This window comes from Rhinoderma darwinii, chromosome 2 (genome assembly GCF_050947455.1).
Source record: "Rhinoderma darwinii isolate aRhiDar2 chromosome 2, aRhiDar2.hap1, whole genome shotgun sequence".
NCBI classification, from domain to species: Eukaryota; Metazoa; Chordata; class Amphibia; order Anura; family Rhinodermatidae; genus Rhinoderma; species Rhinoderma darwinii.
Genome location: NC_134688.1, coordinates 106,236,795 through 106,264,720, shown reverse-complemented (window position 1 = coordinate 106,264,720; position 27,926 = coordinate 106,236,795). Strand labels below are relative to the sequence as shown.

At 42.2% G+C, this 27,926-nt stretch overlaps 1 protein-coding gene across 1 annotated transcript; it reads right to left on the bottom strand.

Annotated features, from left to right (window-relative positions):
- Positions 1-597: 597 nt before the first annotated feature.
- Positions 598-24,335, bottom strand: NEMP1 (nuclear envelope integral membrane protein 1). The gene is given in 11 exon segments (XM_075852014.1): positions 598-2,706; positions 5,398-5,432; positions 5,434-5,461; positions 7,033-7,206; positions 8,247-8,472; positions 11,511-11,625; positions 12,600-12,693; positions 14,569-14,641; positions 14,949-15,165; positions 17,948-18,069; positions 24,156-24,335. Coding segments are annotated over 11 exon segments (1,377 nt in total). The 5' UTR covers positions 24,244-24,335; the 3' UTR covers positions 598-2,501.
- Positions 24,336-27,926: the final 3,591 nt, after the last annotated feature.

Genomic DNA, 27,926 nt, shown 5'->3' with positions numbered 1-27,926 from the left:
TCCCACTGATGTAGCAGTTTGATGCGTGTGGAGAGCAAATGCTAGCCCATCTAATGAGCCTTGGGGGCGCCTATGACCCGGTCACCAGTTGTCCTCTCTTGGATCACCTGGGTAGGTGCTAATCACGTTATACTCCAAGACCTATTGTTTTGTAGATGCTCTGACCCAGTCGCCTGGCCTTCACAATTTATCACTTGTTAAAGTCGGTCAGATCCTTGCACTTGCTCATTTTTATACTTCCAAACACATCAACTTCAAGAACAGACTATTCACTTGCTATTTAATATATCCCACCACTTGACAGGCGTCATTGTCATGGGACAATATTATTCACTTCACCGGTTTTAAAGGTTATGGCTGAACAATGTATCTATATAAATGTTTTGAGGGCATTCTTTAGTTCTCTACCCTTACAAGTGAGAGTTTCACATATTTTTCCATGACAGTCAGAAATATTTCATAATCTGGCACCCATCAAGCCCAATGATGCTGGATTAAAGGAATTTTATTGTTGTGCACTTGGGCCTCACAAAAAGATACGAGACAAAAAGGGAGTAAAAAGAAACATGCAAGAGCATTTTTTTTTAACAAACCATTCTCTTTAATAAAATATATTATACATTACTCTACACAAACATTTTGCTGTATGAAAGATATGATCTTGAAAAACACAACACCCCCCCCCCCCCCCCAAAAAAAAAATAAAGTCAGTCACCGCAGGGATAAACTTGGGATGGATTCATATGCAGCAGATTGTGTTGCGGAGATTTCTGCGACATAAAATCCATTTTATTCAACTGAATGGAACGTGCAGAAATCCATGCACCTGCTGCAAAAACAACCCCATTCAGAAGGACGGAACTAAATTTCAGTAGCAGAAATTTTGGCAACAAAATCTGCCGCGTGTGAATCCACCTTTACAATTACTACTACATTGGTGGTTTGTCTAGTTTTGCTGTTCAAGGACGTAACAGTTTCAACATAAAGTTAAATGCAATGTGGACAGTAAAATAAATTCTCTCGAATACATGGCTGAAAGCTGGTAAGAAAAGCAAATAGAATTCAAATAAGTCGGCACAGAAGAATTAAAAATAAAAAAATTATATGTATATAAAAAGAAGAGGTAGAAAAACAAGTCTACTTTTAGTTTTTGTTATGACTTCGAGATAAACTTTTAAGCTCAAGAAATTAGCAAAGTTAATTTTGATTGTAATTCATAGTTGGTGAGAAAGTGATTGATGTGTCACAAAGCTACAAAAACAGCAAACAACGTAAAGGAAAAGAACCCACGATAGTAGTTAGAAACTGCCAAAGTAAGATCGGATGTTCTGGTTTGATGAAATAGTAAAAATTATGTCTTGACGGTATTTCACATGGTCGGTGCCCATTTTCAGAACAAAATGGTGGCTTTCAGGGTTGAGCATGTTGGGAATTTTTTATTTTTTTTTTGAAAGATCAACAGTGCAAATAACAGGGGTGTGGCTACTGCCCTTGACAGAAATAAAATCCCAAATTAAATGTTACAGGGAAAGGTAAGCTCGTTGCCACTGAAACGCGAATAATATATTTAAACTGGAGTGCTCCTTTCAGTAAATATTTGTATTCCCCATGAATTTACCATGGAGCATCTTTTCTTAGAACTCTGTATTGTGCCGTTACTCTTTTATTCCTCCTGGAAATGCTCACTAGTCAGAGAACGGCACAATGCAAACAAAAAAATCAAAGAAAAAGGTTTTTTGTTTTTTTTTTTAAAAAAAAGACCATTATTAGCTAAGACAGACATGTAGGGAGAGCTCACAGATCCTCTTTAGGCCAGCATTTTAATCAAGAAAAAAAAAATAAATAAAAAAAAAAGAAATCAAATGGCGGTAGCCAGGGTTGTATTCGTATGCAATGTAACAGTAACTGTTGATCTCTGTACTAAAAAAAACATAACATGAAGAGCGGTCAAGAATGTAATGGGTGATTGTGCATTGAGGTCGGATTGTATCGTTTCAGGTTACGGCGGCACCAACATTAATACAAGGCTGGCACAGAGCACTTAGGCTATGTAATTGGTGTCTCAAATACTGTTGGGCTATATGTGAAATCTTAAGGAGAAGCTGATGAATGAACAAAATATGTAGAGACAATATTTACCATATTAGAATGAAAAAAAAAAAAAATACAGCAGCAAACCGACACAGAAATCTTTGGTGTTTTTAGAAAAACAAAAAAACTAGTATAGTTAAAATAAAATCACAGGAGATATCTACTCCCTCTTCACGTGTCTCTTCTGTGGGTTGGATTTTGCATAGCTGCATAAAAAGTGCAAAATCTTCTTAGGAAAACTCACGACCGTGACGTACAAAAACAGTTTTTGGTAAACGTCCTTCAAAAAGCTGTGGAGAGAAAGGCTCCGAATCCCCGTCAAGTAGCGGGCTCAAATACCGGTGCGCCCAAAAAGAGCACAGACGGAAGCGTGACATAAATCTTATGAGCAAGATGTTTTCCTAGAAGTCTCAACTGTGTGACGACCGAATGTTATTAGTCAGTTCTTGACGAAAATTAGAGTGTGACTCATCACAGTCATCTTCAAGGTCTATATCCCCATCATCCCCAAACAACTCTTCCTCCAAGAAAGATCCTCCAATGCCGTACTCGTGTTCATGAAGAGAAGCCTCATTAGATGTCAAGTGAGATGAGCCTTCCACAAAATTAGCGAACCTGAGGATTTCAAGAAGATTTGTTATAATCCCGTTATTTTTAAAGCCACACAAACGTGCAAAACGATAAGAAATGTAGGTGGAAGCCTTTTACAAGTGCGGTAACATTAAGATTCCTAAAATGTGTATAGAAAAATAAAAAAGGGTGATCTCATGAAGAGGACCCCTGTCCATGTGCCCAAATAAAGTTGTATGATCAGTATAAGGAGGAGGGGGTTCCAGGTTTGCTCTACATTACAATAAAAGGAGAACCGTAACAGCAATATGTAATATGTAATATAGATGCAAAGTAAAAGTGAATGGCTAAAAACTACCACTATTATGCCAACAAAAAAAATATGGAGAGGCCTGGCATAGTATTTGATATTCTCTGGGTAATTAACCCCTTCGCGCCGCAGCCATTTTTTTCATTTTCGTTTCTTCCTCCCCACATTCCAAAAGCCATTAACTTTTTTTATTTAGTCCTATGAGGGCTTGATTTTTACGGGACGAGTTGTAGTTTTTCGTACCACCGTATATTGTGCCATATAATGTACTAGGAATGGGGGAAAAATTATTTGTGGGGTAGAAAATAAAGAGAAAAAAACTTCATTCCTCCATGTTTTTTGCGCTTCGTTTTTACTGTGCAATTAAAACAACATGTTAACTTCATTCTGCGGGTCAATAAGATTACGGCGATACAAAATATATATAGGTCTTTTCTATATTTTACTACTTTTACAAGTAAAAACTTAAGTGTAAAAAAGAAAATGTATTTTGTGTTGCCAAATTCTGAGAGCCGTAACATTGTTATTTTTGCGTAGATTAAATGGTGTGAGGGCTTATTAAAAACGACAGCTTATCCCGCAAAAAATACCAGTTTGGGGTACATGCGACGTTTATCACTTTTTATGGGAGATGGTGACCAAAAAAAGATTCTGGCGTTTACTTTTTTTTTTTTTTACGGCGTACACCCTGCGGGTTAAATAATGACATATTGTAATAGTTCAGACTTTTACGGATGCGGCGATACCAATTATGTTTATTTATTTTATTTTTTTACTATGCTCTAGGGGGAAAATGGGAGTTTTTTTAACTTTTAATATTTATTTTTTACATAAAAAAACAAAACAAAAAAAAACACATTAATTTACTAACTTTACTTTTTTCTTTTTATTATAGTCCCCCTAGGGGACTTCAACCAGTGATCGTTAGATCGCTTGCACTATATACAAGCCAGAGGCAGGGCTTAATAGGAGCACAAAGATGGCGGACCTGGGGGCCTTCATTAGACCCCCAGGCAGCCATAGTAACCATCGCCACCCCGCAATTGCATTGCAGGGGGGGAGGGGGCACGATGAGCTGTTAGCAAGAGGGGGAACACCTCTAACTAAATGCCGCGGTCGCTATTGACCGCAGCATTTAACGGGTTAAACCAGCGCGATCCCACTCGTTACTCTGAAGTGTCGGCGGTAACATATACAGCCGACACACGCATCGTATGGAGCGGGTTCACTCCGTGAGCCCGTTCCATATTTCCCCTACCCGACTGACGTATGGATACGTCAAATGTCGGGAAGGGGTTAAAGAGATGGCTGTCGGACAACGACTTTAGATAATATGTCAGGGCTGACTGGACTAGAGCAAACCCCTTTAAGGCTAGTTAGTTAGACTCTGCACCAGCATTACACATTCATCCATAGCTACCATATAACACTATCCCTCCCTCGCAGAGTTAACGTGTGGCCGCAGCTTCATTGACAGCCCCCAGCTGCAGCGCTCTACAGACCACATCCAGGGCCAGACTTGTGTGTTGGCTTCTCCCCCCACTACTAATGCCGCCAGTTCAATGTTTATATGGAGAGTTGTCACCAGGTTTTGTTTTTTTAAATAAAGCCAAAAAACCAGGGAGGGATTTGCATGCCACAAAGTTTGTCATTTAACCCTTTTACTGATGGAAATGTAAGTGCTGTATTTGTTCAGATGGCAAAGGTTATTTGTTTTTTTAAATGTTTTTGCCTTCCCACTTCCAGCAGCCATAACTATTTGATTTTTATGGAGACACAGCTATAGGTCGTTTTTTTAGGTGCCATTTTGCAATACACATAAAATTAAAAGTAAGCCTTTCATTTATATTAACTTTTATTATGGGAAAAACTAGACAGAAAAAACATACATTTACTGATCACCGTAAGTAATGTGATAACCGAATTATGCCGGTTGATAGGTTGTTACCGTTACAGAGATACCAAATAGGTTTATGTAATTTACGGCTTTGTGATGTTTATTTAACCCCTTTACCACCGCAAACAGAGTATGTAGGTCGTAATGGGAGGGTGGTTGTATGTAGCGGGCTCATGAGCTGAACCTTCTCCATACACTACGAGTGTCAGACGTATACTACAGCTGACATCCTGCTCTAACTGCTGGGATCTGAGTAATTACAGTATATTGTGCAAGCGATCCAACAATCGTTGGTTCAAGTCCCCTAGTGGGACTAATGCAAAGAGTAAAAAATGGTTAAATAAACCCTCACCAGTTTCTGCTGGCGAACTGCTGAGCTGCAACCCGGGTTATTCCAAAAAGCGTACCGTAATTCCTTAGGAGGGTGAAGTCCCATTTTGTAGCACAGCTATACAATGTGCATGACAGTTCTGCAACATACAATCTGGCTAAAGAATAACAATTGTCTGAATTTAAAAAAGGTAAGTACCATGTTCTCCCTTCCTCTTCTCTCTTTCCAGTGAGGGGATAGCATGGTCCTTGAATATTCTGACCTAGCGAGCAATAAGATTTTTGCAAGATAAAACTCACTGCTTAGTAAAGACCGTTTTTTGAACTCTTAAAATACATTTATGAATTCTTACGAAAATAAAAAGTTAGAAAAAAAAAACCCCCAAAAATAAACTAACTAATGAGATCATTCCCGGCTATGCTCTCTTTTTGCTTGTTATGGGAAGCCTGTTCGGGGGAAGTCCTGTTCTTTCCCCCAGACTAAACTCACTGAAAAACCCCAACCAAACAGCTCTTTGACTCCTGATTACAGGTACGGGTAAGGTGAAAAACATGCAGGGACTTGAAGCATTTCATAGAACCACATGCCACATCTGAAATCCCTACACACTTTTTCTCTTATAAACCAAGACGCTGGATACGACTTTCATGATAATATATAACTGTTGCAAAGTGGTGTGCAAAAAGTAAACAGTAAGTGATACCACTAGAGGCCGCTATACTACTGCATTCTACTTCTGCTGACAAAAATACACAGTCCAATGCCTGAACAATCACAATGCTGCACTATGTAAAGCATCATTTAATAATAATGTTAAATTGAAGGTTAGGCGATACCAAATGGATCAATTATTTCATTTTTGAATCCAATACATTTATTTTCAAGTTTCCAATTATTTTCACTTCAGATCTGCGAAGTCATAAGCTTCAGGTGACGGATTTGAACATCATATTCAATAGAGCACGTAGATATAGAACCAATCCAGGCATTGCAGAAACAGCCGTCATGTGCATGAAGCCAACTAAAGCTTATGCCTGCAGATTTAGACTGGGTCCCACGTAGCGTAAACGCTGCAAAATTTCCGCAGGATGAGATTCTGAAAGCCAAGCGTTGCCACTGTGGCGTAATCGCAGCGCTTACTCCGCAAGAAAGAAAAAAATAATAATAAATATATATATATATCTCAATGCCGGAAGAAAAAAAAATATATAATTCCTGCAGTCCTGCGAGGATGTAGCATCCCATGTGACCGCTGCAGCCAATCACAGGCTGAAGCGTCACAAGGCCAGCAACGTCCTCCAGGGAGGCTGGAGCCGATGTCAGAGGAGGGAGGGGGCAAGTATAAACTTCTAACTTCCGCAGCGGAACTTCCGTCTGAAAAATCGCACCACAATGTGGTGCGATTTTTCAGGCGGAATGTACTGCGTGTTCCAGGTCGGACACTGTGATTTTCACGCAGCGTATCCGTCCTGTGTGAACCCGGCCTTAGACTGTAGAATCTTTCCCACAGTCTTTCCATAGAACTGTGATCTCTGGAGCTTTTTAAGCTAAGTTTTACAGCACATTCAAACCTTGTCCAAAATATATTTCTCCAAATCCCCCCACCGATGGTGAGGAAAATAAATAAGGGTTTAAAAGGGAAACTAACGTGACAAAAAATTACTGTCATTGTAACCATCTAAATCCCAAAATGAATAACGTTATAATTTTTGCGTGCAATTGCAATTAAGCAACAGACGCCTCAGCCTTTTGGCCCCAGCACTAGAGACTATCTGAAGACTATTATGGTAGTGAAGAGGCCTCACGGTCGAAATTCCCAACACCGAAACTTACCTTTTTGGGGACTGTATACGTGAAATCATCTTCCAAGTTTGAAAATCTGGGCTACCGCAGTAATCTCGCAAGTCTTCTAATGCTTTCTTCGTTTCCTCTTCCCCTTGCTTCCGGTATTCTTCCTCGGAGAGTAGACGAGGTGGCGCAGCTTTGACTCTGGATTTAACAATAGCCCTAAAAATGTGCAAATAATTATTCACAATGTCTTCTGGACCGAAGGTGAAGATGAAATAACCTTCTATTTATTTTTCCGTGTACATTTGAATAATGTGTCAGGGTTGCTGAAAAAATCTAATCAGATCATCTTTCAATTTTTAAAGTGTTCCTCCAAGAAAAAATATAAACGACACAATGCTCTTAGGGCATCATGTACAGTACGTTCATGAAGCCTTTCCCTTCAAAGCTCAGCAGGTTGTGCAAGACCTGAAATCTGCAGTGTTACATATAGCGGAGCTGCAGCCTGGTCAAGATCACCGTTTCTACAGGTCCGCTAGCTCACATTACACTTCCATCCCCCCCCCCCCTCCTCCACTGTTAGTGCACTTACTTCTTGAATAAGTGTCAAGGCTGTTGTAATCACTTTAACAAACTCCTTTGAAAGGGATTTATTTTCCCCCCTCAAAAAAAAAGGTCAGTGTGTTTGGTGAAAATTAATTTATTAAAAATTATTTTTACTTTGAGATACAACTGCTCTGTATTCTGCATAACTAGTTCAGTGTCAGCGGGTCCTGTGTGGATCTACCTGTAATCCATCACGTCTTAGTTATGAACTTAGATGTAATGGATAACAGGTGGATCCTGAAAGTCAGAGGCACGAAGAAGCCGCTTTTACTGAACCCGTCAGTGCTACGGACCTGATGGATTCAGGTCTCGGCGCACGATACACCTGCTCTGTATACAGAATACAAAGCAGCTGTATCTCAAAAAGTAAAAATAATTTAATAAAAACAAAAAACACACCAATTGACCTTTTTATTAAAAAAAAAATCCCTTTCAAAAAGGTTTATATAGCCTTTAATTTCCTGTAAAATACTAAAGTTATTTTATCTATTTTTCTATCCATCCCTCGGCTCCTGAAGCGGACATCAGCATGGAAGTAGTAAAGGGCTGCAGTAATTCAAGTCTCTTCCTACTTTGCTCCATACTGAAATGAATGGAGTACAGCCAGCAAGAGAATGGAACAGTATATATTTATTTTTAATCAGTGAAGTTACCTGTATAAGGTGTGTATCCATCGTAGCGGGTACTCAATCTGCTTGGTACAAAACGCAACTACTATCATAACCAGTGCCACATTACGCACTTGGATGCCAGTGTACATCAGCAGCAATCCAATAATTTGTAGGGTCCAGTTCAGCAGGTTTATGCTCCGCTCATTTTCCAAAGGTCCATATTTATAACAAACTGCAAAGCTGACAAAGCCCACAATGCCCAGATAGCCTAAGAAACAGAACGGTTTTACAAAGTGGAGTTAAAATACTTTACCTGATAAAAAGATGTGGTCAGGCACTCAATTACATTAATAAGCAAAAAATACAAAACATATAATGTACGACATCGAAACGAGCAGAAAAGTGTGGGCACTCCCTAGGGAAATTTAGTTCAGTTTTGTTAAACCAGACACCAGTTGGGGTTGTGCTATTCATAGGCACAACTCTACGTATAGATGATCTAAGCAGCAGCCACGGACTACAGCTCCACAACACAAAGTAATCATTTTAAGAGATAAAAAGGCCCATATGAAAGATCCTTTGACATGTTTTTTTTGTTGTTTCCTGTGTTTAGATTTTAAGTTACAAAATACTTAAAAAGTGGTTTAAAAAAAATCCTCCTAAACATAGATTACGACAAAAATAGCAGCCTCAGATCTGTAGTCATAGAAACGAGGACGCTCAGAAGAACCGGTCTACTATGGCGTACTGGTTTTCTAGGAGACAGACGCTACGCAGACATTTTTTCCTCAAGCCGGTTTGGTTTTAGTGGTCAAGGAAAGAAAGACACTACAAGGTCTATTGAACTACAGAAGTCTACTTGGGTCTAATATAAATCGGCTGCATTTAGGACATCTGGTAACAGGTTTTGCATTTTGTAAATCCAAAAGAATGCGTCCGTTCAGCATCATTTGCCGGCTTGAATTTGAAGCTGGAATTTGTTCCAAGGGTATGATTTTTAATATATATCGAAAAAGTTTTGAGGGTTTGAGATGTTCTCCATATATATATATATATATATATATATATATATATATATATATATATATAGCAGCCCACAGTCATAAGTTATCAGGTAAACTACAAAAGTTAAACTGCTAATCAAAAAGGATTGTATTTTGAATTCCACACTACTCACGTGTTTTCTTTTTGCCTACTGAATGTACTGTTAGACCACATAGGTATGAGACCCCCACTGACACTGAAATTAATGAGCATGTATCTTCGGATGTGAGCGGCGCTTCTTTAGCCTGAAGGCAGCTCACATAGAAGGCCTACGTGAGCCGTCATCAGCCTGACAAGGAGCAGCGATCACAGACGAAGATGCAGGGCGCTCAGCACCTTCATTTCAGTGAAAGTGGGGGTCTCCGCACCGAGACCCCCACCAATCAAAATTCTGATCTGTTGCTAGAACATATCAAAAGTTTTTGGAAAGTAAAAGCTAACTCTTTAAAAGGGTCACTCCAGACAAAATAAAAAAAATCAGCTTTTGGTCAGAGCTCTACAAGTTACCCAACCTGTGCTGCCATGACTGAGTAGTGCTGTCCTGAGGATGCTTGATTCTGTTTGGGTATATATCCTATACCGACTCCCACATAATTTTACAATGATAACTACTCCCCTGCAGGACACTAATAGGACACCAGTAATGATGGGGCTTGGATAAAGTGAGCATGTAGAAATCCCTCATGTCAGTCGGGCTCCATGACACATCGTTTATAACTGGCAGATTCACATTGCCAGCCTGGGAGGGGCTTAGTTGTGTCCCCGCCCACTGATATCCATGTAAGGAGAGGTCATTAACATGCAGCTGACTCCGTGTCATGGAGATAGCAGCAACTTGATGCTGCAATGAAAAAAAATACGTAATAGCAGCAAATTACAGGAAGCACAAAGACTTTATAATGTAAAAGGGAGGAAACATATAAAGACGTGCTGGCCGATTTGTCATTTTTGACCGGATTGTTCCTTTAAGTGTAATTTTTTATATAATTAAATGGTTATGGATAGCTTTGTCTAAACAGACAACAAAGGAAACAAATAAAAATCAGCCAGGTCGAAGGTTTTTAGGTCAACCTTTTTTTATCTCTAAAAATGATTAATTTTAAAGATTCTGTTTATATCAGATATTGTATGTACTATAATAGGGCTCTTCTTAGATTACATTTAGTTCTTATTCTAATGAAGTGTTTCTATGCAGCCTTTATGTATTTAAAAATAACTTTTCACTTCCCCATACATGTGCAGCTGAGTGATTCATGTAATGGGGAGGGCTGCACAAACCCTGGGGCACTTTACATTTTTTTTTCTACCTCCCTCCGTTATTTAGATATCGGTGCCATTATATTTGGCACTCGATATTTAAATAACCCTCTGAACTGGCAAGGGGGCGTGTCACTGCTATGTGCAGTGTAAGATCTGGGGAGCGCTTGCACGGTCTGTAGCAGTGACACGCCCCCTTGCCAGTTCGGCAGACAATACAAGATTGATCTCTCGCAAGAGCTGAATGGATGAGAGCGCACATGCGCGCTCTCCTACCCACAGCTCTTACACTGTCCGTAGCAGTGACACGCCCCCTTGCCAGTTCGGCAGAAGACGCTCTTCGGCTTTCAAGATCAGAGAGTACACACACAACCCCCTCGCTCTTGCTGTGGCACTGTCCATATCTGATTGGACAGTGTCACAGCCATAGTAACATGCCCCCTTGCCAGTACACGCCCAGTTGACTGTTCAGGGGGTTATTTAAATATCGGGCGCTAAATATAACGGCACCGATATCTAAATAACGGAGGGAGGTCGAATTTTTTTTTAAAGTGCCCCAGGGTTTGTGCAGCACTCCCCATTACATGCTGCACATGTATGGGGAGGTGAAAGGTTCTCTTTAAGGAAGAGCTGATGCGATTGCACACCTGCCAGATGAAGACCCAAGTGTGGGGTTCAAAAACGGTTGCAGTACCTATAAAGAATTAAGAAAATCCTGCTTATGGAAATCAGTTCAGATTCAGATACTTTAATTGTCAACACCAGGCAGCAGTTTTTTTCTTCTAATGTACGACACGTAATTGACTGGACAAAGTAACTGGGATTATGATGTAAACTAGAAATTTCCTTCAGGATTTATATTTTAAAATCCAGACATTTACGGTCAGTAACAATGCCAAGACCTGTACTTTACCAGTTGATGCCTTTAGCAAACAGTAATGTGCTCAAAAAAATATGTTATATATAGTATAATTTATAGTTACAGGAACAAAATACTAAACATACCTAGCAGATACTGCCAATACTCCGTGCAGATTCCCTGGAAGTTTCTGAACACCAGCTGGATTATATACAGTGAGAAGGACCAACCTCCAACCAGTAACATATAGAAAGAGCTTTTCTAAAGAAATAATAAAATAAAAAAAGACAATCAAAAAGGCTGCAAGTAGGTCAAGATACTTTAAAATATTCCTTATAACACGATGATGGTGGCATACAAAAATATATAAAATGTAAAGCTGACATGGAAATGAGACTTTTGATCAGATAACCATCTTTAGTCTACGGGGGGACTGTACCACTAAAATAAAATACTTTGTTTTTTTTCCAGAGGAGCAATTACAAAAAAAAAAATACAATGACTGTACAGCTCATGCCTTTACAAATGTTATTTAGGTCCAGGGGCAAGCCTTACCACTACAGGTCTGGGTTTAGAAATTCCTATTGAGGTCGCTAAACAAATATCCTTCAGTAGACAAAGCTGCCGCCCCCTCCCCTATTTCCATAGTAGATAAAGTTGCCATCCCCTACCTTTCCCAGCAGTCCCCCCCCCCCCCGGCCACTCTTCCACTAGTGATCACAGCCCCCCCCCCCCCATCTCCTTCCTTAGCAGATTGTCCCAGCACGACTCACCCCGGCCAGCCTCCTTTGAATTGTCAAAGCAAGACCTCCCATCAGCTCCTTCCCCCGTGTATTTACCTCCTGCACCTTCATTATAGAACAGCCATTGTGTTGCCCAACCAACGTTAACACGACGACCGCCCCCTACATATAGAAGGCGAACGTAACCTTCATGAAAAATACGTTTAAGGGTTTGCACTGGCCATTTGTCAGGTTGGTGAGCCTGGAGTCATTACACATTTTCTTTTTCTCCTCTGCCACAGACCCCAGAACATACGAGGCTGAGCAGCAGCTGGTCACTTCTGAAACCAGCAGACAAGCCTTATCTGGGGAGCAGGTCTTCATACTTATGGTTCTGTATCCCATGAAACGATTTGGTAACTACGCTACACCTGTACTATGTATCTTTAACAAAGAATAAAACAACAATTTGAACGGACACAGAAGTTTTTATCACGGGTGTTTTAAAAGTACCTTGGGCAGCAGTTTGGATAGCATGAAGACAAGGATCAGTGTTGAAGCCAGCATCCCGACACTCATTCCTGTGCCATAGTAAAAAAGTTGACTTCTGTAGGACAGACAAAACAATGGAAGAAATAATCAATGTTCTGTAGACCGCGAATACCCCCCAGTGATCGTAGTTACAAAACACTTCTATTTATAAAGCAATTACATAGATCTAGCTATGCTGGGGACACGTCAATAGAAAACAAACCCCCTACCCCAGAGGTCAGCACTCGGGGGCCTGAATTGTAACATACAGCGGATTAAAGATTGTGAGCCTGGTGCGTCATTATCTGAGGGACATTCGATTTCAACTAAAGCCCTTCCAATTAATTCATTAACCCCTCCTACTGTAATATGTTCCGTCATTGTAAACCATAAAAGGCAGCAGCCAGGAATCTGGGGCTTCTCTTCTAAACAATTCAACAGAATTATTTCGATCTCGCCTGTTCGAGCAGGTCTGCTCCCAGCCCTCATCTACTGGAGGTAGCGGAGACTTACCTGCTCCCGGCAGCGTGTATTTATTCCGATGCTGCGCCGTAAAAAGGCTACTGCTTCAGAATAAAGCCAGGTAGTGGCCGCCGTAAAAAACTTAATGGGTGGCCATTAACTGGTTAAAAGTAGTAAATGTCCTACATGTACCATGCTAATAATTAGGAAATTCTAGATCATACATGTACTATTTGTTATAAAGGATGTCAGAATGGCATCAGAATCCAATAAGGCTTTATATGTATTGGCATCTCAACAAGTCATAGAAAGTATACAAATTATTGAGAAATGCTAAGAAGCAAAAAAAGCTGTGAGTGTTATATTGTAAGTGTCTAGTCACAATTATCTAACTAAGCAATAAGAACATGGAACATTCCTTATTACTAGGAGGTTACAGATCGAACATGTACTTTGATATCATTGTAAATGGCGCTAGTTATAGCGAGGTCATACACGTGTGAAACCCTTTGTTCATTTTTTCTTTTCCATTATTTGACGTCATTTTTCATTTAGTGAAAAATGTGTCTAATATATATTATTCAAGCAGATGGTCTGATGAACGTCATAACCGAAAAACTTTAACCCTACATATATATATTGGATAGTCCTATATTTGAAATAACAAAAAATTGCATTGAAAGAACAATTACTTTGTGGAGAATGCAGAGTTCTTCTGATTTAGAATACCACATTGACCCCGAAGCAGCCGCCGGAAGGGGGAAATGACATGAACTTCCCCTGGCAAAACCAGCGGCTTTCCAGAGGTCTCAGGAACAGATCAGCGGATAGTGACAGCAGCTCTACGATTAATGGAATGGTCTGATCAGAGAAACTATTACACTTAGGCCTTCACACAGACGTGTCAGTTTTGCGCGCGCAAAAAACGCTGCGTTTTGCACGTGCAAAAGGTCCGTGTGTCATCAGCATATGGTTCGCGGCTGCGTGATTTTCGCGCAGCCGGCATCATTATGACACTCTGGTTTTATGTTTACAAACAGAAAAGGATGTGGTGCTTTTCTATTTGCAGTCATTTATTTTACTACTGTTGTGCTTCCGTGTGCCGAGCGCGATTTGCACGCACCCATTGACTTCAATGGGTGCGTGCAGCGCGAAATACGGGCAAATATAGGAGATGTCATGAGTTTCACACAGCGCACATATGCTGTGTTAAATTCACAGACCGTCTGAACAGCCCCATTCATTAACATAGGTCCGTGCGACGCGCGTGAAAATCACGCGCATAGCACGGACGTATAACACGTACGTGTGAATAAGGCCTTAGAGGACAACTATTCATTTCTTTTGTTACTTTTTCTCTTTACCATACACGGCAGTATTTTCAGTTATCACAAAGGTACAACGGGTGCCATTTGGAACATATTAACATTTAATACAGGATCGCGGAGCTTCGGATCAGCTTATTGTATCAAAGAAGACCAAAACCCACCTACTGAGAGAATCTCCATAGAAAAACAAGAAAAGGCCAATAAAGAAGACCGCAAATAGCTTGGGATCAAAGCCTGCCAAATGGAAAAAACAAAAAACATGTCAGACAACGAAAAATATAAAAGGATAAAAAAACAGCACAAGTAAACAGCCTGTATTCTATAAACGGAAGGAGCAGAGGCTGACAAAATATCATCAGCGCACAGCAGCACCACACCTGCTCCCCCATTCACATAGCCAAAACGGCATCAAAGCAGCGTGTGTGATCCAGGCCTTAATAGAAGAATTGTAATTAAAAATCTGCAAGTAAGAATTATCCACCGTAGCAAACAGGGCACATAAAGATGACCAACTGCTGTCCTGTGGCTACACGTAACCCACCTCTAGAAACGATGACACTATAACATGTATCGGCTTCATTTACATGGACTTTAACGCAGATATTGTTGCTCTGGAGATCCACATTTATGTAGGTATCATTGAATTTCTCCTTAAAGAATGAGTAGAAGTCGGACACAACAAAGCCTTCCAAATCCTTGAGCTTCTCCTCGCTATCCACCTGCGTCACTTTGATCATTTTTGTGCTGTTCACCCGAATCTATAGTAAAGAAAAAAATAAGAATATATTTCCTAATCAGTCAATAAGTATTTTGAAAGTTGCACCAAACACACTGATAGACATTTTTATTAAAAAATTAAAACAATTTCAAAAGGTGTACATAGCCTTTAACCTTGTAAGGTTGTGCAAGCATAGGTCTAACGCTAGTGAGAGCGTGATTGATAATCCCCTAAGGCTAAAATCACACATAGATTAGCTACAGAAAACACACACACACACACACACACACACACACACACACAACTAACTAACTATATTCATCTCCCCTGGCGCTTCCCGGGTTCCCTTCCAGTCTCTATACACTTGGCGACACAGCATGGCTGGAGGCCGGGTGTACACACCGTGGCAGGGGAACCAGGGACGCGTTGCCACAGGAGGAGAGTATACGGTTTGCTTATTATTTTTAACCACTCCCTGACCAGAAGCGGTCATTACTCGCAACATAGGCTACGGGACATAGCGATATCGCAACCAAAGTTGTCGGGCAGCAGACACAGAAAAGTATATTATTGAAAAAAGAAAGACAAAAAAAGGGGTTTGTGTTCTTTTACATAATTCCTCTTCCCATCTTGCAGCCTGCCAGAGAGGGAGAAGAGACAATTAACCCCTTAATGACCAGATATTTTTTTCAAAGAGCGAGATCAGCAGCACATCACAGTCCCAGAAAAATTCATGAGGGGCATTAAACAGGAGAGTTTCAATCGGTGCAGGCAGTGTCAAGTCGTAGCCAGTCCAACTCCAAATAGACATAAAAAAGGTAGAGAGACCGCAGCACACACAGGTATCAAAAAAGTGTCTTTATTCCACCATAAATAGCAACGTTTCGACCCAAGTAAGGGTCTTTCTCCAGGAGAAAGACCCTCACTTGGGTCAAACATCGCTATTTATGGCAGAATAAAAAACACTTTTTTGATACCTGTGTGTGCTGCGGTCTCTCTACCTTTTTACCTCTGCATTTCAGCAGCCATAACTTTTTCATTGACGTGGCGGTATGAGGCCTTGTTTTATGCAGGAGACCGGCCAGACGTTTATAGTCTATCAGCAGTGCGAAACTGGTTAAACCTATCTGGACTTGGAGATATTGCGGCAGATAAGCAGTTCATTTGCGTCAAAATCCACAACAAAAATATTTGACAGGGAATTTCTTCTTCCTTGTTTAAATTAACGGGAAAAAAAACCAAAAAAAAAAAAACCCGACAACAAATCTGTGTTTATTCTTTAACAGGAATGGACATGCTGCGCGATTAAAAATCTGCACTACAAGTCAATATCCAAGTGTAAACTTGTTAAAATCTCATCCCCTTTGTAGATATTGTATATTCCAATGCAAATTTTCCATCTGGAAACTCAGGCGAAATATCTGCAGCAAATCTGCTAGGTGTGAACTTCGCCTCTCTCTGGGGAGCTGCAGCTCCTTGTGCAGGGTTTGCTCATAATACAATAGAAAATATGTAAAAAAGGACCTGAGGTACAAATGGACTGACCATTGTTAGCGGAACAGCAGGACAAGTCAATGCACACGCTGTGTTTTACCGATAGACATTTCAGAAGCAGCCTGCCTCCTTTAGGCCCTGTTCACACGGCGTGTATTTGATTTGTTTTTCGGCGCGTAAACACGCCAAACACATGATTTAAGCTTTCCATTGACATCAATTGCATATGACGCAGTTTTTTTGTTTACACTCGCCTGTTTACAAAACGTGTCATGTAAAAAAGCAGCGTCAGGTGAATTCTTTGGCGCGTAAAACGCACCCAATTCCCATAGTCAATGTGAGTTCTAATTATGCACAAAAAAAAAAAAAAAAAGGACCGAAAGCACGCACACAAAAACGCCTGTAGTTTAAAAAGCGTTTTTTTTAAAAACGCTAGCGTTTTAGACACTTTTACAAGTTTTTTTAAGAGCCATGTGAAGAAAGCCTTAGAATATAGCTAAATGGCTTTAAAACTTTAGTGTCCAACTGTACCTCACCACATTCCCATAGTAATACCTTTGGGGGGGGGGGGGGTGGCAGAATCTCATCCACATGTTTCTGAACATTTTCTGCACAGAAATCAGAGAGCACTGTTCTGGATGTTCACCCTTTCCAATGTAAAAAGGGGGGAAATCCTCAAAAATCCACAACAAATCTGCGTGTGTGGGTACCCTCACCACATTCCCATAGTAAGGTATTTGTGTTAACATAACTGAGAATAGACAAAAAAAACTCAAGGACACACACGAGGTATATTACATCAAAAGTAAACAATTAAATGCTACAGTAAGGCCTCGTGCACACGACCGTAGCCATGTGCACGGCCATGATTTCCAGGTCGGCCACGGAGTGACAGCCGCGAGCCACCCGCAAATCGCCATTACTTTCAATGAGCCCGGACCGCAGAACACGCCCGTAATAAGGCATGCCCGTTCTTCCGGGCTCCAGGGCCATGCACGGACCGTGAAAACCGCGGTCGTGTGCATGGCCCCATAGGAATGAATGGGACCGAAATTCTCCCGTAGATTTTCTGGGAAATTGCGGCAGCAAAAGCACATTCGTGTGCATGGGACCTCAGGGTGCATTTACATGAGACTTTTTGGCCTTGTGGTTAAGAATAAAAAAATGTAAGCAAAAACATAAATGTGTTTCACCTGTAAAAGCCACACCGGGCAAAATTACATTGCAAACTGTAGCAATTTGCAATTTTCTGATGCATGGATTACCCTGCAACTAAAAATAATAGTCTCATGTAAATGCACCATAAAATAACCAGGTATTACACCTACCTGCACTTTAGTCCAGACATCAAACCACTTTGGTTCTAGTGTTTTCTTATAGCAGAAATTCTGTGATGTATTATAGGAGGCCGACCTTCCAACCACGAGTTTAATCACTTGTACTTGTGTTCCTTTATAACAAAAAAAGGAAAAATGTTCAAACAACTTAAAATGTTCCCGTCAAATAGCAATAAATGACAAATGTGATGTCTAAGAAGAAAAAACCCCATTAAAATGGGGAGACATTTATTCTTCTTCATACTACAGTAACTATGGCTTGGGGTGCGTTCACATATACTGGCAGCGGTCAGGCAGGAAACGCTACAATTCCTACATGGGAAAAAATACCACAAACTGGTTTTATGGAAAGCCATATAAACGTCATGAGGAGCGCTCAATTATCAAAGGTGCACATTTATCAAAAGACAAGCCCCAGTAAATGCGTATTATGCACCAGGTGACGTGACAAATGTATCAATCACTGGCACGATTTTGAAAAACATCCTTCCACAATATTATTAAACGGTCCATAAAATGGACATGCCAGAAAGCGGACACAAAATATTGGTGAGCAGGCATGCCAGCCATGCGCTGATGTAAAGATGGGGGCGCCTGGATGCTCCAAATGTGTAATTCAGCTAGCACCATTGTGATACATCTGCAATTAGCGCCATTTATGCTGCCTCATGACGGGTCGCCCCTACGACACTATCAATAAACCTAGTTCACTACGTCTGTACCTTTTTGCTTCTTAATGCTAAGGTCTAGAAAATAATAAAAGTGTAAAGTTTTATATTAACCACTTCCTGACCAGGCCCATTTTCAAGTTTTAGCCATGTGCCAATTTAAAAGCAAATTGCTGTTCTATTAGGGTATGTGCACACGATGAGAGGCTTTTACGGCTGCAATGACAGACTGTTTTCAGGAGAAAACAGCTGCCTCGTTTCAGTCGTAAATGCTCCTCCTCGCATTTTGCAAGGCTTCTTTGACAGCCGTAAATTTTGAGCTGTGCTTCATTGAGTTCAATGAAGAACGGCTCAAATGACGTCTGAAAGAAGTGCCCCGCATATAACGTATAGAAGTGCCCCGCATATAACGTATAGAAGTGCCCCGCATATAACGTATAGAAGTGCCCCGCATATAACGTATAGAAGTGCCCCGCATATAACGTATAGAAGTGCCCCGCATATAACGTATAGAAGTGCCCCGCATATAACGTATAGAAGTGCCCCGCATATAACGTATAGAAGTGCCCCGCATATAACGTATAGAAGTGCCCCGCATATAACGTATAGAAGTGCCCCGCATATAACGTATAGAAGTGCCCCGCATATAACGTATAGAAGTGCCCCGCATATAACGTATAGAAGTGTCCCGCATATAACGTATAGAAGTGTCCCGCATATAACGTATAGAAGTGCCCCGCATATAACGTATATAAGTGCCCCGCATATAATGTATATAAGTGCCCTGCATATAATGTATATAAGTGCCCTGCACTTCTTTTGACGAGGCTGTATTTTTACGCGTCGTAGTTTGACAGCTGTCAAACGACGACGCGTAAATGACAGGTCGTCGGCACAGTACGTCGGCAAACCCATTCAAATGAATGGGCAGATGTTTGCCGACGTATTGGAGCCGTATTTTCAGACGTAAAACGAGGAATAATACGCCTCGTTTACGCCTGAAAATAGGTTGTGTGAACCGGGCATTTTACGGCTGAAAAAACGGCTCCATTAGGCCTACAAACATCTGCCCATTGCTTCCAATGGGTTTTACGATGATCTGTTCACACGAGGTGTTTTACGTGTCGTTGTCAAAATACGGCGAGTAAAAAGGCGCCCGCGAAAAAGAAACGCATGTCACTTCTTGGGATGTTTTTAGAGCCGTTTTTCATTGACTCCATTGAAAAACAGCTCCAATAACGGCCGTAAAATACGCCGCGAAAAACGTGAGTTGTTAAAAAAACGTCTGAAAATCAGGAGCTGTTTTTGCCTAAAAACAGCTCCGTATTTAACCACCGTATTAGCCAGTGTACGGATAGTACACAGGCAGTTGTTAGGGCATACCCAAGTATGCCCTAACAACAGGAAATGTGGTCAGACAGCCCTGGGGTCCTTCAGTGGACCCTGGGCTGTCTGCCCATATATGGTATGTCCCTCAATCGTGTCACAGGTATTTCTGTGATGTGATCCAAGGGGCATCCCCCCCTTCTCATTTTCCCCTGAATGCTGCAGTCAGCTTTGATCACAGCACTCAGGAGAATAGCGGTGGAGATGAGAGGTTTCTCTGATCTCCGCCGTTATAGAGCGGGGCTGCGGCTGTGTAATACAGTCATTGCCCCGCTCCTGACAACAAGCGCACACACGGTCAGCATGAGGTGATGCGGCCGGCGCTGCACTAATGAGCGGCAATTCAGGCACTGAAGACAGAACATGGGGGTGTTCTGCAGTGCAATCCTGACGGCGCGCATTTGTCATGACTCAGGAGCGGGGGAATGGCTGTATTACACAGCCGCAGCCCCGCTCTCATACATTCATGTGTTACTATACTTAGCTGTGCATCCGCACAGCTTAGTACCAAAATACATGAAATAACGGTATTGAACTGTTTGGGGATGCACGGTATCGAACTTTCGATGCATCCCTACCCTGAACATGTGATCGCTGTGGAAACCGATCACAGCGATCACATTGGTTTTCATTTTAAAATTTCTGGCAGCAAATCTCCTGCCTCTTTTCTTCTCCTCACACATTGTTTCAGTGTGAGGAGAAGAAGAGATTTAGAGAGAATTGCTGCCAGAATAATGGCTGCAAATAAAAGATAGTGTTACACACCAATACATTCTCTGTACAGATAGATTGTATAGATAAATAGAAATCTATCTTTACTAGAATAGGCAGGTTGGGAATATATATATATTTATACACACACCACACCGTATAATGCCCCTCATAGCTGCCCCCACAGTACAATGCCCAACCATATCAGCTCCTCCCACAGTATAATGCCCCCCATATCAGCTTCTCCCACAGTATAAAGCCCCTCATAGCTGCCCCCCCATATCAGCTCCTCCCACAGTATAAAGCCCCTCATAGCTGCCCCCACAGTACAATGCCCCCCCATATCAGCTCCTCCCACAGTATAATGCCCCCCATATCAGCTTCTCCCACAGTATAAAGCCCCTCATAGATGCCCCCACAGTATAATGCCCCCCATATCTGCCCCCACACAGTATAATGCCCCAACTAGGGATGTCACAATACCAGAATTTGGACTTAGATACCGATACTGTGTGTAGTATTGCGATTTCGATATCAAAACGATACTTTGCCAACAGTAATAAAAAAAAAAAAATTCTGATGTGAGGTCCGTGGTGTGATGGCGAATTTAACCTCCATGTGCCTCACATTAATAGTAATTAACCCCATCATGTTTCTCAGTCATGATGGGTTAATAAATATTAGAAAAAAGGAACACGGCGCCACAGGAAACCAAATGAGAAACGGATAAGGTAAAGGATCACGGTGAATGTGACAATTACGCTCACCTCGGGTGATGGACACCTTAGGTGTCAATAGGGCATGGGTTAATGTGTGAGGTGCATGATGGGGTTAATTACTATTAATGTGAGGCACATGGAGGTTAAATTCATCCCACCTCGTGCCCCACATTAACAAGTGAAAGAAGTTTTTATTTTATTTTTTTTACAGCGTGCACATCATAAATGACGCAAACAAATAGTTGTGCAGGTTATTAGGGCCGCGCCAATAGCGAATATGTGTAGGTTTTATGTATTGAGACTTATTTTAATGTTTATTGTAAAAAAAGGTGTATGTGTATTTTTTAAATTTAATATTACTTTGTTTTTGTGTGAAATTGTGTGAAAGCGGGTCAGGATATACCACCGCCTTCAGGATTTATGAAGGGCGGGACCGCACAATAAATGTTCCTGGATGCCCCCCTGATCTTTCCACCAGCAGTAAGATCGTGTGGGAGATAATGCAGCCTCTGCTTCACAAGGGGTACCACCTGTACTGTGATAATTTGCATTCCAGTGTGCCCCTGTTTAGGCATTTGCATGCTGCAAGGACTGGGGCATGTGGTACCATGCGCAAAAACAGAATTGGTTTTCCACAGCAATTAGTGGGGAAGCGCATGGTAAAGGGGGACTCCTGTGCTTATGCATCTGAAGAATTGCTGGCGGTCAAGTTCAGGGATCGCAAAGACGTGTATGTGCTAAGCACGATTCATACCGCAGGAACAGTGGCAGTGAGGGAAAGAGGGGCAACATCGGACAAGCACAAACCAGTGAGCGTGTCCGAATATAACAAGTACATGGGGGGGGGGGGGGTGGATTTAAGAGACCAGGTTTTACAGCCCTATTTAGTGAAGCGAAAAACAAAAACCTGGTACAAAAAAGTGGCCATTTATTTGTTACAGGTGGCCATCCACAACTCATGTGTGCTCTACAAAAAAAACAGAGGCAGAGACACATACCTGGATTTCCAGGAAAAAATTATTGAAGGCCTCATATTTGATGTTCAGGACACCCGAGAATGCCCCCAGTCTGAGGATGTCACGCGACTGACTGAAAGACACTTCATCAGTCGGATTCCCCCAACACCAACGAGAAGCAAACCTCAGAAAAAGTGCCGCGTCTGCAGAAAAGACTGGCACCGCAAAGATTCCCGATATTTCTGTCCCTCATAACCAGGCCTGGGCATTGAGCCATGTTTCAAAAAAATACCACCCTTCTGAATTATTAGATTTTAGTTGAAACTATATTTGCCCTACATTAAATTTTTCCCCTGATTTTACTCCAAGGGTGAGGGAGGGAATGGGTGGGGGGTGAATGTCATGTTTGATGTTTTCTAAAGTTCATCTGCTGGAGAGCTCCATTTGCATAAACCTGCAATTTCTTATTTTAGAAAACCCCAAAAAATAAATTCCCATTATACCCCTAGATGAATATTTTTGGATTTCTGCTTCAAGATCAGATATTTTGGAAGTGTTATAGAAACTCTGTTGAGTTTTGTAAAACCAGCTTTGAAAAAAAGCGATTTGTGAAATAAGCTTCTTCTATCCTCCGCCCTCCTACTTCTCTATGTGAGAAATAACGTACAAATATTTGGTATCCCCTTTCTCAAGAGAAGTGGAAGAATGTGAAAGGAGATTAAAGTGTAGCTAAACGTTTGACAAAACTTCTGATATGCCATAGTGACATGTCAGAAGTTTTGATAGGTGGGGGTCCGAGTACTGAGACCCCCACCAATCGCTCAGCCGCTTCGTGTCTGTTCAGCTTTTTTCCGGAAAGCCGATGTATCAGAGTACAAGCTCAGACTTTCTATGGAGTCCGTACACCGATACAATTATTAGCGGAAATAGCCGAACAGACACGAAGCGGCTGAGCACTCATGGTGGGGGTCTCAGTACTCGGACCCCCACCAATCCAAACTTCTGACATGTCACTATGACATATGAGAAGTTTATCAAATGTTTAGTTACACTTTAATTTTGCCCATGGTCCACAGTGTGTGAAAAACTCCAGCATAAACTTACGAAATTGCTAAATTCTTGCATTTTTTTCCAATTTTGCCCACATAAGAGAATAAAAAAAAAAAAATTGACATATACTGACAAATGCCACTTAAACAAAGCCCTATCTGTCCTTTACAAAGAGTGTAAAATTCAAAGATGAACTTTATTCACCTGCAGTTATAATCCTCTAAAGAAGCGCAAAGCAACATTGTGAAACTTTCGCTGGTGATTTAGCCGTAAAACAGCCTAGTCCTTAACCGGTTAAACCCATAGACCCCCAGCTTTTCCACACTCCAGAATGGCAAATTTTAGCCCTGCAGTGATTCAGGAGAAGCCGCTATATCACAGGCAGACTTGTCATTCAGGAGTCCAGGAAAGCTGGGTGACAACCTATAATGGTGGCTATTTAGGTTACTATCCCACTTTCCCAGAAACAGAAGAACTTCTATTGGCTGTGAATAATGTCGGAGGCTTGTGTGCATCTTTGCCTTGAGCTGGTGTAGGATTACAGTATGTGTAGTCTTTATACTGTACACAGTATAGACTTGTGCTATCACATTACACACTATGGGGGCAGCCATTTTTCGGGAGGCGCCCTATTCCTTATAAGTCAGGGATCCTGCACTGAGCCGCACTGTAGTACCCCTCACGTGTGGACACGCGGACTCCTCATTACCTGCGGCCGCAGCACATATTAATGGGGCCAATAGCAGAACGGTCACCGTCGCCCTTATCACACCACATCCAACCACTTCTCCCGCCATAACCACGGACTCAAAATTGTCATCCAACCGAGGCGTGAAGCGCAAACACGTCCACACCGGCTGCTGCCAGACCTTAGAAGTTTTGAAGCTGTTTGATGACGTCGCGGTCATGTGATCAGGGCCGTCTATATACCACGTGACTGTGACTACACAGTAGGGACCGGACGGACGGACGAGTGAGCGAGTGTGATGGTTTTGTGGAACTGCATTTCCCGTTATCTGCACGGTGCTTGTAGCTCCACAGAGGTTTTAATATGGACCTAGTTTTTTTTTTCAATAGGTTTTAATTTGACAAAAAGTTCACAATAAACCAAATTGTAATAAACTTACCATGGTAATAGTGTGCCATCCCATGCCATCAGTCCCAGTCCTATCTGTTTACCAGCTATACATTATATGTTAAAATCCATGAGACGTCACATGATTGCGACATAGACAGGGGCGAAGCTAAAGCCTCATGGGCCCCCGTGCAAAAGTCCTTTCTTAGCCCCCCTAAGTTCTCTTTATTGCCAGCAGACCTGTGTGATGCCCTCTGCTGGGCCCTGTATCTGAGCCAACCACATGGTAGGCTTAGATACAGGTCCACAGCAGACAATATTGTAACATACTCCCCTTACCCTCCTGAGCTGGGTTCTCTTCGGCTCCGGGTCCAGTGCGGGTCCTAACGTAGTTCAGCGCACGTAAAGTTGTGACGCCGAAAGTGACAGGACGCGTGCTGTGGCTGGACCCAACTCAGGAGCGAGGTTGGTAAGTATACTGTCAGGGGCAAACGCAGGATTTTTAAAGGGGGCTTCCCAAACGTATACTTTTTAAACTTTTTAAAGTTATTTTCATCACGCTCCTACTACCCTCTGGTTTTTACGCTACAAGTATTTGTCTGCACATATCCAACAGCCGAGCCCTTTAATGAAAAAAAAAAAAAGGGCTAGACGATATGTGCTGACCACTACTGGTAGCATAAAAACCAGCAAAGATAGTGCCACAGTTAGTTCCCCTTGTAGATGGTGCCCCACACTGCCCCCTGTAGATAGTGCCACACACAGCGTATGTAGATTGTGCAACAGTGCCCCCAGTAGATAGTGCCACAATGCCCCCTGTAGATAGTGCCTCACACAGCCTATGTAAATAGCGCCACACACTGCTCCGTGTAGATATTGCCACACACTGCTTCCTGTAGATAATGCCACAGCACCCCTGATTATAGTGCCACACACAGCCCCCTGTAGATAATGCCACATGGTCCCCTGTAGATAGTGCCCTCTGTAAATAGTGCCACACCCCCCCTATAGATAGTGCCACACAGCCCCTTGAAGATAGTGCTACACTCAACCCTCCGTAGATCGTGCCACACAGACCCCCTGTAGATAGTGCCACACCCAGCCCCCTTGTAGCTAGTGTCACACACACCCCTCTTGTAGATAGTACCACACACCACCCTTTATACATAGTGCCACACACCCACACCCCAATTTGTAGATAGTGCCACACACCCACACCCCAATTTGTAGATAGTGCCACACAGCCACCCTGTAGATAGTGCATTGTTTCCCTCAAACAAATAAGAAAAAAAAGTATACTCACATAGCCCCGTTCCTGCGGAAAACAGAGTTCCACAACCTCCTCAGTCCTGCAGCCTATGAGGCGCCGGGACGGGATCCTTGCATAGGCTGGCATGATCCAGTGACGTCATCACGCCGACATGTGCAGGGATCGTGTCCCAGTGTCTTATAAGCAGCAGGCCTAACGTGGCCTGTAGCAAAGTGAATGGCAGAACAGTAGTCATAGTAGTCAATGGGATCTGTGTCCTGAGGACACAGATACATTTGAATGTGGCATTCGCCTGGGGCATCGGGCCAATGTCCGGTGCTAGCAACGCGACTAGTATGTAAGGGCCTTCCGGCCCTGGTCACAGGGAGGGCGTTTGGGCAACTGCGTGCAGACCTGACTGTTACTGTAGTAACGGGCTCGTGTAGTTTATTACACAGGCCCCAGTTACTACAGTAACAGTGGATAGAGGTGGTGCAGGAGGCTGTGGGCCTCCCTGGCTGCGGGACCCTGTTGCAATTTCGACCACTGCAACCTCTATAGCTACACCACTGTGCATAGTGGCGGACCTCGGTTGGCAGTCCCGATTATGTGACATCATGTCATTGCATACAGATGATAAACAGCGAGAACCGGGAGCTGCCCTGCGGAAATGGCTAAGAATTACTAGGATAAGTAAATTTGATTTGTTTTCTAGTTTTAGCTTTGTTTAAAATCTGTGAAAACCCCTTTAATTCCTGCTACTTGTACAATGGCCAGTCATATGCTGGTTTTTACCATTCAGTAAATGCACCACGCTGACTTGATATTGACGACCAGTGACGCTGAACTTGTCATCCAATGTCAAGCAATGATTGGCACCACAGACATGAACTGTCTCGCAATGTGAATGAGATATTGGAAAAAGTTGCGTCTCGCTAGAAATCTCATGTGACATTAGTCGCACTTTGTTACCTGAACATCTATTGGAATGAGACTCAAGAAAGAGTCATGCATCTTTCATGGGCAGCTGTTCTACTCCTAAACCTTCAGTATTATCTGAAATGTTTCTAGTGTTGCGAATCCATAGACCTGGGTTTATGAGTGACACATGCAAGACAGACATATTCACTGTTTGTGTCTGTCTTAGTGCTGCACTATTATTTTTTTTCTTTTATTGTTTGCAGTCACAGCAGATGTGCACCTGCACATTTATTTCATTTTGTTAGTGTAAGGGCCGCGGACCATCGGGACCATTCACTGCCCGATCGCTGCAGCCATGGACTTGTGAGCGCTGGTCCGCATCTCACTTCTGCTCCACTCTGCTGTGTCCCGTAGAGTGTGCACATGTTTAACATCACTAATTAGCCCATGATCACCCTGGACTTAAGTAGGGCCCTGCCCTTTTGCTCATTGCCTGAGCGTTGTTGCAAATGGTCCCTTAGTGTCATCCTGTTCCCGTGCGCTGTTATCTGTATTCCGTATCCCATGTTGTAGTTGTTCCTGTGTCCGCTATAGTATTAAAGTCGAGTTCTGCCATCTGCCATGTCTGCTGTGTTACACCACGTCTGGTGTAATCTGTCTCATCTTCATCACCTGCAGTTAAGATCCCATCTGTGCCTAGCCGTTGCGATTGTCTGGACTATCACAGGTACCCTTTTGCTTGGACTATATTTATTAACTTGGTACACTGTAGTTTGGCCAGCTGGCATCCCGCTACGGTGGTGCGGCCCAGTGGGTCCACACACCCACAGATCGTGACAGTTAGGATGTGCTGGCTAACCTTGTTTTTTTTATTGCACATTTTGGGGTGATCACTGCTTCCATTTTGGTAGTGCACTTCTCCCATCTTTCTAAGGCTGCTTATAATTAGAATGGAGCTGGTTCCTACCTATTCTCAATTCATTTTTAATGCCTAGGACCAGGAGCGAGGTGTTTGCCACTTAAAAGATAGTCAAGGTCTGTAGCAGATTTGGAGTAGAGTGGCTGAGACGATCTGGCAAGAGGGTGATATTATCAAGAGTAGTCCAGTAACAGTCCAGTTTCGGTACACAGATAAGTGTCAACAGGTTGTAGTGTGAGGTAGAGACGTGGTCACGATACAATCCAAGTTTGGTACACAGATAAGCGGCAAGAGGCAACAGTTTGTATCGGGAGGC